Source organism: Lepidochelys kempii, chromosome 17 (assembly GCF_965140265.1).
Source record: "Lepidochelys kempii isolate rLepKem1 chromosome 17, rLepKem1.hap2, whole genome shotgun sequence".
Taxonomy (NCBI): Eukaryota; Metazoa; Chordata; order Testudines; family Cheloniidae; genus Lepidochelys; species Lepidochelys kempii.
The window spans coordinates 12,944,769-12,955,981 of NC_133272.1; the positions used below are offsets into that span (position 1 = coordinate 12,944,769).

General features: G+C 44.4%; 1 protein-coding gene and 1 non-coding gene across 2 annotated transcripts in view; both read right to left on the minus strand.

The window, feature by feature from the left end:
- Positions 1 to 5,564, minus strand: part of CRCP (CGRP receptor component) — a 40,976-nt gene extending 35,412 nt beyond the window's left edge. The window contains exons 1-2 of the mRNA XM_073315997.1: positions 5,261 to 5,564; positions 394 to 430 (exon numbers count right to left, since the gene is read on the minus strand). Of these exons, the coding sequence (XP_073172098.1) occupies positions 394 to 430; positions 5,261 to 5,529 (306 nt within the window). The 5' untranslated portion in view covers positions 5,530 to 5,564. The remainder of the gene's footprint in view (positions 1 to 393; positions 431 to 5,260) is intronic.
- Positions 5,565 to 5,578: 14 nt separating this feature from the next.
- TRNAG-GCC (transfer RNA glycine (anticodon GCC)) lies at positions 5,579 to 5,649 on the minus strand. The gene has a single exon. It is a non-coding gene; the product is annotated as a tRNA-Gly (tRNA).
- Between the last annotated feature and the right edge of the window lie 5,564 nt (positions 5,650 to 11,213).

The window sequence follows — 11,213 nt, forward strand, 5'->3', positions numbered from 1 at the left end:
CACTATTAACCTCAATAGCAAAGAATGAAGTATAATAGGCATTAAACACCTCAGCTTTCTTGATGTCATGCATTCTTAACTCTCCTTCCCCACCAAGTAGTGGACCCACACTTTCCTTCATCTTCAGATTTGGGATCAAACCTTGCTGTCATTCACCATGCAAACAGTACAAACAGCAGCATTTCTAGGTCCCCTTTAAAGCCAGGAATACCATTCTACCAAACTTATAAAAACAAAAAATTCAACACTTGAAAAATCAAGTCATACACAAATCTCCCTGATATCCTGTTTAAAACTCCCTGGAGACACTATTTGTATTTGGACCGGGACATGCTCTCACTGACATCAAAAGGATAAGTTGTCAGTTTAAAATCATGGTACAAATAAACTTACCTCAAAGTTACTCAGCAAGGCAGCATTTGCGTCTTTCCTGAAAAAGAGAAAATTATGCGTGTCTCAAACAAAACTGTCAGAAATCTATTCTCTATTCTTTGCTGATGTGTTTACACTAAAAAAGGGGACACTTTGTTAATTGCAGAGATTTTTTTTTTTTTTTTTAATAAAATCTTCAGGATCAAAATTCTGTTAAATCCTCTATCATTTCTGGCTATTGCTGCCTTTAGGAGTTACTTATTTTTGCACACTTCAAATGCAGCCATTACACAAACTAACTGTGTAAGAATATTTGGCTACAACTCAGCACACAAAGCATCATGAAGTGTTTAACTTGCACACCCCCACTGAATGGCTTATCATCCTAATTAAGAATCTGCCCCATTACTCCCGGATTAGACAAAACTCCCTGAAGTTTTGTCTGAGTGAAGAGTGATAAGCAGAACCATTACAGAAGACCATTATAAAAAAGAAAAATATATACAATACAGAATACAAATGAAAGAATAAAATAATATTCATTGCACTTCACCTTTATTTTGTTCTTTTAATGTTTATTTGACAAGTTCTATACTAGCAGACTGAAGTTTAGAGCTTCCCATTACTTAACACCAACCAAATGCTTCCCTATTAAGTGAAATATATAATAATTCTGACCCAATTAACCAAGAATCATTGACATTCACTATGCTAAACAGGTTTGCTCTGAGTTAAGCATGCCCTAACTAAGTAGAGAATACTGTAATTTATTTTTTTAAATAAATGTTATGTAGAAAAACTAGTCAAGAGCACCATACTTCATCAGAACAATATGTTCTGCTGAGCAGACAGTAGTAACAACAACAGAAAGTTAACATACAAAACAAACAAACAAACAACAACAAAAAAGGCTTTTCTCGGACGTCTGTGTTGCACCATATAAAAAAGGTAGAATGTATTGTCAAGCAGTCAACTGTTTGAATAGAACTGTCACATTCATCAAATTCAAACAAGCTAAATGCCTTCCACAAACTTCCACAGGTTCTACTATTGTTTTTAAATGAAAGGGACCTCCTAAACTGACTCAAGAGAAACTTCAGTAAGTAAGCTCACACACATCAGTTTTCATTCATGTTTTACGAACCATATCACTTTTGTTTATTTGGTAAATGCAGTTCTTTAGAATCTTTGCATTCAGTCAGTCTCCACAGAAATCCCTGTGGATGAGGACATTCTTTATTGTAAATAATAATAATAATGCCATGGAAGAATCACATATAAAGTCATCCAATTAAAAAAGTGAGATGATTATGTGCAGTAAACACAAGGTTTACAGGATATGAGTCTGTGGAGAATAAGTTTTTTAAACTATATTTAAGTCAAAGGATTGGTTTGTTTTAAAAACTGTATATCTCTACAGTTCAGGGGCTTTCACTTTTTTCGTGTGCCAAACCTAAACCCATACAGACCTTGGATTATCTCAACATTTTATATTTTGCCAGGCTAGTAGGATTTTAAATTGAACAACAGAAACATTATTGCTAGTGTGCTTATTCATGCTGAGTTATATCTTTATGAAAAACTGGCACCGTTTATAAAGTACAGATTTCAGTTTTCACGTCAGTCCCAGCCCTCTTATGGGTACTAAAAAACAACCAAAAGATTTAAAGAAAAGAATGTACATAAAATACCAGAACTTATTTTATATCAGTTCAATATGTAGTTTCATATCAGATGTCTAAACATATAGCACTCCACTGTAATGAGACTCAGAGATTAATGGAAAAGGAAAACTGACTTGATTTTAACACCAACTCTGTAATGTATTAGAGTCCCTTAGAGAGATATTAATGGCTTTAATTGCTGTCCTAAGTGAAATATTACTGAAAGATGTTTCTTGATATAGTACTATTTACATTACTGTATGGGAGCCCTTCTTTTAAAAAAAATATTATCGGCACCTTCTGCTTTTAACACTGAAAAATACATTCCATTTCTAAACCAAAACATTTTGTGAACTTTTTTGGAGGGTGGGTGTGGGGGGGGTAAACAGATTTTCACTTTGAACCTCTAGAGCGCTGTGACAATTTTATTTGAAGATTTTCCTCTTCTGAGGACTGCTTGACGAACAAGATGGGGGTGTTTGTCCACTAGGCCCCAACAGGGCTGAGAGTACTACGTGGGGTGGACTGCACAATATTCCCACCACATTCAGTGGGGCTCAGCACTGGGCAAAGGTCCACTCCCACGGAGCTCACTGCAGGATCAGGATCCTAGGCCCCAAATCCTGCAACCACTTACACACATACCTAACTTTACTACCATGAGCAGTCCCATTGAAATCAGTGGGGCCACGCTCGGTTGTAGAGTTAAGCATGTGCATAAGCGTTTGTTTGCAGGATCAGACCCTCAGTTATGATAGGCCCTACTCATCAAAGGAATGAGTAGGAATTTTTCAATGAGCCAGATCCTGTCACATGTTGAATTGCCACTTATGTCCTGATCCTGCTAACTGCTTCATGCATACACAGAGGTCCTTCCAAGCACAGTAGCTTGCAAGGCAGGGGCCTTACTCTAAAAGTTGCTACTCGGTTTAAGGCTGACAGAATACAATCCTATATTTGTAATAAAAACAACACCCCTCTTCAGTATCAACTTCTGAATTTCAATAAGTAGCTTCAATTATAATAATGGAGAGACAGCGTCTCAGATGGTATAGAACACCATTAGCTCCAGTGATGTCAGCGAAGAAGCTATGCTGACATACATCAGCTGAGGTTCTAGTACCTAATACCCATATTTCTCAGAAATCAGTGCTGTACGTACATAGATAACAGCACAAGTCAACATTTATGAAACTTGCTTTCTATAAATAATAGTTTATTATCTCTAGAATTCATTTTTAAAATTCAAAATAGATTAAACTCTCTGAGACACACAATCTAATTTTTCATTTAACTTTTTGGAAGTGTGTACTACTGTCGATTTAGAAATACATAGGTTTGTGTTTTATAACATGCACAGCACCCAGATATACAACAAATTGCTGGAGTTCCTAGCACTGCTGCCGTGAACCAGCACTCTTCTGCTGTAGTAACTTCCTGGTTTGTTTGTTTTGATGTTTAATTTTGTTTGATTTTTTGTTTATTTTTGTTTGTTTGATTGTCTTAATCGCTTTCAAGGTTAGTAGGCTAGGCAAGAATTTGACTTGCCTCTTGTGTTTTGAATTGTAGGTGCATGCATATTATGTTTCCACCCTCTCTGTGCCAGTCTGCTCCATTCTTGCAAGCGGGCATAAAGGTCCCCAAGGATCCCGAAAAGCAGGCTTTGGATTTTACTTTATGGCAAGAACAGAGAAAGAAGATGGGGAGAATGTTATGTCCATGCACGTCTGACCAGAGAGGATGGTTTTATTAGAGGGTTAAAACTGTTCCCACAGTGTTTTACTCAAATAACTTCAGCAATATTTTTTAAGCAAACAAAAATGCAGTTTCTCATTGGAAAGCTCTTAACAAACTGTCCAAGAGTATTGGCCTGATCTGGAGTATCAATACCTAAATAATTACAGTTTTTAACATATTCCAAGTATTTAGCCTCCCTGCCTCCCCAATGTTCCTCTTAAATTTACAGAGGGAGAAAGTGAAGTAATGATTAGATTTGGGGTGCAACAAAGCACTGCGCTACCCTTCATGTATTTCATGGGTCCGTATGGTACTTTGCAGCCATGTCGTGCATCCCACCTCAATTCTGGATCAGTACAGGATGATACTACATAGCACCAATGAGGTGAGAAGACACAATTATTCTGATGTGGTACCATGATGGGAAGCACTAGATGTCGAGGTGCAGCGTTGGGAGAGTACAGACCCCTGCGACTTTAGGACACAACACTGTCAAAGTGCAAACACCACCACCTTCTTCAACCCTGACGTTGGCCACGGAAGCAGCTGGCAAATGGGTGAAGGGGAACCCTCACTTCCCCAGGTTTAAGGGGCAATTTCACTTCACCTCACCTCAGCAGCCCTGTGGGGTCAGGATCCCACCTCCTACACAAGATTCTCAGTCAGCCCCAACTGAAAGGGAAGCCCCCTGCAAACACCTCACATACCATGCCCAGCTCCCCCTTCAGGCAGATCCCAACCAATAGGGGGGTCCCCATAACTTATAAAGTCCACATCCCACTCCTGTAGCCAGACCCCCCCCAGACAGGGGCTCCCCTCTCCCAGCTCCCACCCGTAGCCAGACCCCCCCAAGAGGGGCTCCCCCCCAGCACTCCCCGAGGCCAGACCCCCCCCCAGGGGCTCCCCTCCCGCTCGCAGCCAGACCCCCCCCAAGAGGGGCTCCCCTCCCCCAGCACTCCCCGAGGCCAGACCCCCCCAGAGGGGCTCCCGCTCACAGCCAGACCCCCCCCCCAGGGGCTCCCCTCCCGCTCGCAGCCAGACCCCCCCCAAGAGGGGCTCCCCTCCCCCAGCACTCTCCGAGGCCAGACCCCCCCCCAAGAGGGGCTCCCGCTCACAGCCAGACCTCCCCCCAGGGGCTCCCCTCCCGCTCGCAGCCAGACCCCCCCCAAGAGGGGCTCCCCTCCCTCAGCACTCTCCGAGGCCAGACCCCCCCCCCAAGAGGGGCTCCCGCTCACAGCCAGACCTCCCCCCAGGGGCTCCCCTCCCGCTCGCAGCCAGACGCCCCCCCCAAGAGGGGCTCCCCTCCCCCAACACTCCCCGAGGCCAGACCCCCCCCAGAGGGGCTCCCCCGTCACAGCCAGACCCCCCCGCCCCCGAGGGGACGCCCCTTTCGCTGGGTACTCGGCCGGCGCGGGAGTGGGGGGGTCCCTCAGCCGCGCCCACGCGACGCCCCAGGAGCGGCCTACGCGCGCGCCGAGGCTCCTTACACCTCCATCTCGCGCACCCGCCGCCTCGCCGCCGCCGCCGCCTGCCCGCTGGCGGAGCTGCACGCCCAGGCCGCCCGCGCCCCTGGAGCTCTGGTCCCGGCAGAGCCGCGCGCGGGGGCCGCCCGGCCTCTGGGCGGAGCTGCCGCACGCCCGGGCCTCCTGACGGAGCTCGGCGCTGAGGCCGCCTGACTCAGGGCGCGCAGCCCTGGGGCCCTTCTGTGGTTGTGGGCCTCGGCGGGGGCGCATCCCCATCGCCGAGGCAAAAGCATGGAGGCAAAGTTATTCTGGGGGGAAAACGGGGGCCAAAAAAGCGAGACTTGCATTGGCCGGGAATCGAACCCGGACCTCCCGCGTGGCAGGCGAGAATTCTACCACTGAACCACCAATGCAGGTGATGATGATAGTGCTCACTACCAGGTACTTAATTTAAAAGAGATTAAATGAGTATTTTTTTTGTATTTCTTTTCCATATATACTGAACAAGAGAGTCCAACCTATAGAAGCCTTGCACAAATGCCCTAAAAATGTACTTGTCTGCCCTTTAGCCTGACACAAGTTTTGGGGGAAGGTGGGCAGGGGAGGGAAGAATATTCCACTTGCCTATTAAAAAAATTAATTAGGCACTGTGGACAGAGAACTCGGTACATATAGAAGCCTTGCAAAAGTGTCCTGGAATTTCATTAGCTCTGGTTCCAAAACTCTTGGCTACCTTTTACCAGGATAAAAATGGGGGGGGGAAACATATCTCACTTGTCCATCAAAAAAATTATTGACTACGTGCAAGGAAATTTTGCTAGTTCTGCAACAAATATATAAAATCTGTTCCTATTCCCACCTACCCGCCCAATTCTATGTGTATTTCACCATCCAGGTCATAAGCACTCTCAATCCCCTTTTCTCCCCTCCCTCCTCTTGCACCGCTTTGTATATATATTTTATTATATTTTGTACACTCTGCTGAGTGGATTCAGTTGAAAATCCCATTGGCTAGGGCAGGCAAAATTCTGCCTTGACCAAACTGGCTGAGAGGCAGGAGTAGATGAATACAAGAAACAGTTTCTTCTGTTATTGATCTGCCATTCAGGAATCTATGTAGAAACAGTACATCAGTGATTCCTCCCATAACAGGCACAAAGTGCTTGTTTCTGGGGGCTGCATAGTGAATGCACAGTCTTGCACTGACTCAAACTCATAAGTAAGGATAAGATTTAGTCATGGGCATTTTTAGTAAAAGTCATGGACAGGTCAGGGGCAATAAACAAAAATTCACGGCCCTGTGACCTGTCCATGACTTCTACTATAAACCCCTGACTAAATTTTGGCGTTTTGCAGGGCTCCGGGGGCTCAGCTGCTGTGCTGGATGGGGTCCTCTGGGGCACCCGCTGGTGCACTGGGGGGGCCTCCGGGGCACCCACTGCCTGGGGGCAGGGGTAGCACACCAGGGGATGGCCCTGCCAGCCCAGGACCATGGCAGCCACCGCTGGTGGCGCAGGGCATCCTGGGACCCCCGCTGCGGCTGGCAGCAGGCGGCCCGGGACCTCCACGGCTGGCGGGGGGCAGCCTCGCCAGCTTGGGACCGATGCACTGCTGCTGGTGGGGGCAGCTCAGGACCGCCACTCTTGCTTGGGTGGGGGGAAATCAGTGCAGCTGACCCTGGGGCTGCCCGAGCTACTGCAGCGGCCCTGTGGTCAGTCGTACCTGCCAGCTGTAGAAGTCATGGAGGTCTCGAAAAGTCATAATAATGCTAAACAGGCAAAGAGATGCCTTGTAACTTCTTTCTTGGTTGGAGCAAGTCTCCGGATTTCTGCCTGCGACCCTAAGTGCTCATCTGTTCCCAGTTTGATGAAGGGGACGAAGAATGTCATGTTTCTTTTGGGAATACAGTGCTTCCAGATTGTATTCATTTCTCAAAGTTTTTTCGACTGATCTGTTCACCCCTGCCCTCCACCTTTCCTATACAATTAGATTTGGGATTCAACATCTTCAACATATTAATTTTTCCTCATGGCATCTCTTTTTTATCTCTCTCCCCAGAATTCCATTTTATTCCTAATCATCTGCATTTTCAGTTTCCCATGACTTCCCTCCAAGGCTTTGCTGATGGACCTTTAGGAACTACACCCTACCCCAGCTTCTTTTTGTTTCAGTTGCTGAATCTAGGAGCTCATGCATTACCAAAATTACCACTATGGGTCTTGCAAACAACTTTTCAGGAGAGGCGACAAAAGCAGTGATTAGCTCAGCGTTTCCAAATGCTACACTTTAGATTGGACTAGGAGTATGAGATACACAGAATAGAACATCCATAGAGAACACAGATGTGGGGTTTTCGAAATGTGCTCAGTGTGTCAACATTCTAAGCATAGGATTTTGATTGTTACTGCTAAGCCTCAGTGAGAGGGGGGCCTTGGTATTAACTATTGAAAGCAGGGGGCCTTGTAACTGCTATTGAAAGCAGATCTGCAGTGTTTGTATTCTTTGTTATGAAAGATGTTTGGCGTAGTCAGCATTTTGCTGATCACCCTATAGTGTCTTTTTGGCATTCAAAATTAAGCAATTTTTTTTTTTAACAAAAATGTCAACTCTGCTCCACACCACTACAGCTGACAAGTGCATTTGACTAGCAGTTTCAGTCCATATCGCGAATGGACCCTTTTTTTTTTTTTAAAGCAAAGTCACTGTTCAAAAAGAACCTTCTGAAGAAGCTGAAAGGTAGCACTTTTCTTCACCTCTGCTCTGCATTGTGAGTCAACGAGCTTCTACAGTTAGGCCTATTATTATTGTAGCATATTTCTGGAAACCACTCAAAACACTGAAAGAAGTTGAACACCACTAGAAAAACACTCCTCAGCCAAAAAAATACAGTTAAGAAATAGTAAGTTTGTGACCTTAATTTACAAAAGCAAGCGCAGTTAAGGTTCAAATGTCTAGTACCTAGGGGCAATGAAATGCAGTGAAATGAAATTAAACACGTCCATGCTGCTGAATGTGCAAAATGCCCTTTCAGAGCTGCCCAAGTACATCAGTTTGGAAAAGGGTATAGCAGGAAACATCAGTAAAGGGGTGATGCTCCACTCTTTCTCCCCAGTGTGGGACACATAGTGCTATGCTCTGGCACTGCCATTCCATCAGGGCCAAAGAAGTACCTTGCATTTAATTAAATAATTAAGTACCTTGTATTTAATTTTTTTTTAAATGCTTCTGTGTCACTTAAGCAAGTAAAAGACTGAAAGAATAAAACAGAAAGAGAAATAAAATAAAAAACAGAATGAAAAAAATAACTGAGATCCGAGTTTCTGGTCAAGCCCTATTTTGCAGTCCTATTTCGCAACTGCCTGCTGCAGAGCTCTAACTTCCTCGCTCAGAAGCACTCCATAGAAGACCTTGCTCATTGCCTGGCCCAATCCCTGAAACTTCTCTTTTGACCTCCAGTTTCATTTCTGTTTTCTGCAGTTTCCTGGTTTCTCATCACTATGAAAAGGACCGTTTTTGAGCTGTTCCATCCAGAAGAGTAGGACAGAGGATTAATCAGCTCCTAGAGACAGGCAGGTATATGAATGTAATAAATCAGAAATAACATCACTCCCACAGGCACCTGGACACCAGTGATGGATGTCATGTAAATGCCTGTGAAGATGAGATCAATAAGAAAAATATTGTATGATAACATACACCAAAGGCACTTTACTTGCAAAACTAGATCACCTGGGTTTTGTGCTGAGGCATGTAAGAGAAGAAAGAACATAAAATAAATTCAGTTAGAATGCAGATGGTGGATAATACTCAAGTGATTTACAATTTGGCCTCAGTCCTGATCCATCTGAAGTCAATGGAGTTTTGGTATTAACTTAAGTGGGAGCAGGTCTAGTCACTTGATAACTCATGGAAAACATATAGTATTAAGTCAATGGATAACCAGTACCTGGTTGACATATATGGGGGGGTGATCACCAGTCTACCTTTCACTTTGGGAAAGTCCTTTCCCACATCACCTTCCTGCAGGGAGACACTATCCTTGCAAAGAGAAAAGGAGTACTTGTGGCACCTTAGAGACTAACAAATTTATTTGAGCATGAGCTTTCTTGAGCTACAGCTCACTTCATCGGATGCATCGGACTATCCTTGCAAGGGTTGTATACATTCTACATAGCCGGTGCCGGGGCAGTGCAACACGTGTGGGCACACAAAAGGTGCCTTCTTTACATGACTCATCTTGTCATAAGGAAACTCTGTACTAGCTGTTTTGCCAACACAACAGCTTCCCCCCACCCCCAGGCCCAAAATAAGGAAAACAACTCCCCAAAGTGAGAGGAGGAGGAGAGGAAAGGAGAGGGGGAAAGAAGGGAACTGGAAAAGGGGAGTAAATAGTGGGATAGAAACAAGAGGGGATGAATGGAAGGAGAGGCCAGACAACAGGAAAGGACCAATAAAGGAAAGAGAGAGATCCTAAATGTGCATAGAGGAAATGGAAAGAAGAAAGAACAAAATCACAAGGAAATAGATGAGAAAAAAATAATCTGAATAATCTGCTGAGGATCTAATGGCTAATTTCCCTAAGGATTAATTTGCACCATTTCTAGAGTCTCTCCAAAGTCTTGACCCTTCAGACTGAGATAAATATTGCATTATAATGTAACTAACAAACAATGCAAATCATAAAAAAGTCTCAGGCAAAAGATTAAAAGAATGAAACAGAAAGCAAAAGAAACGGAATTAAAAAAAAGAGAACACATTTGACTGTCTGGAGAGGGAAGGAGAAGAAAGCACCCCCCCTTGGCTGCTGCATTATTTAATATTTAAAGCCAAGTAATAGATTTGGGGGGGAGAGGGTGATTTCCTTGGCTTCCCCCTGCTCTGAAATGAGTGACTGAAGTCCTCAACCTCAGTTTTGAAAATGCAAATCGCAAAGCAAAATTTAAAAGTTGGCATCCAGGATCCCATTGCATATTTATAAAGGTCCATGCCAGCAGCAGCACTGGTATTTCAGGTTGCACAGTTTAGCATCCAAGGATCATTCAGTTGCGCCTCAGCTCTCCTAAAAAAGTCAAAACGCTAAAAAGAGCCACTCATCAAGAATAATTCCAGGTAATCAGCAAGACTTGGAACCTTGTAACTATTCCTGCAGTATCCACAGGAAATGGGATTAATGGAATTGCAAACACAGAGATGGAAAAGACCTATTAAATCCCATATCAATCCCACCATCCTTGTTAGACCAATAGACAGACCAGACAGTTCCGGATTGATCCCTACCCGTAACAGGTATAGAATTGAATGCAGTTTGCAGGGGTATGTCTCCAGCTTGTGCAATTTTTTTTTAAATGCAGAAGATTTTAATCGACTACTAAATAACGAGCGGAGATGTCAAATGTCTGGCATTGAAACGAGCAGTGGTATTGCAGCCCTGGTGGTTCCAGCACAGTAAAGAGACAAGGTGGGTGAGGTAGGTATCACTCATCAGACCAACTTCTGTTTATCAGAGAGGCGAGCTTCCCAGCCACCCGGAGCTCTGCTTCTGGGGAAGCTCAAAAGCTTGTCTCTCTCACAGAAGCTGTTCCAATGAAAGATACCTCACCCACCTTGTCACTGACACCCTTGGTTAGGAAACCCTTGTGTTGCTCTCCATAAGGAATCATATGCCTTACAATTAGCGCCCTGGGAGGGTGTTTCCCCCAACATACATAATGGGGGAATGACAGGTTTCAGAGTAGCAGCCGTGTTAGTCTGTATTCGCAAAAAGAAAAGGAGGACTCGTGGCACCTTAGAGACTAACCAATTTATTTGAGCATACGAAAGCTTATGCTCAAATAAATTGGTTAGTCTCTAAGGTGCCACGAGTCCTCCTTTTCTTTTTATAAGGGGGGAAGTCTCTCCCCTGTACCTGGGGTGACCAGATGTCCCGATAAAGTCTTGATATTCAGGACTTTTTCTTATATAGGTGCCTATGGACCCC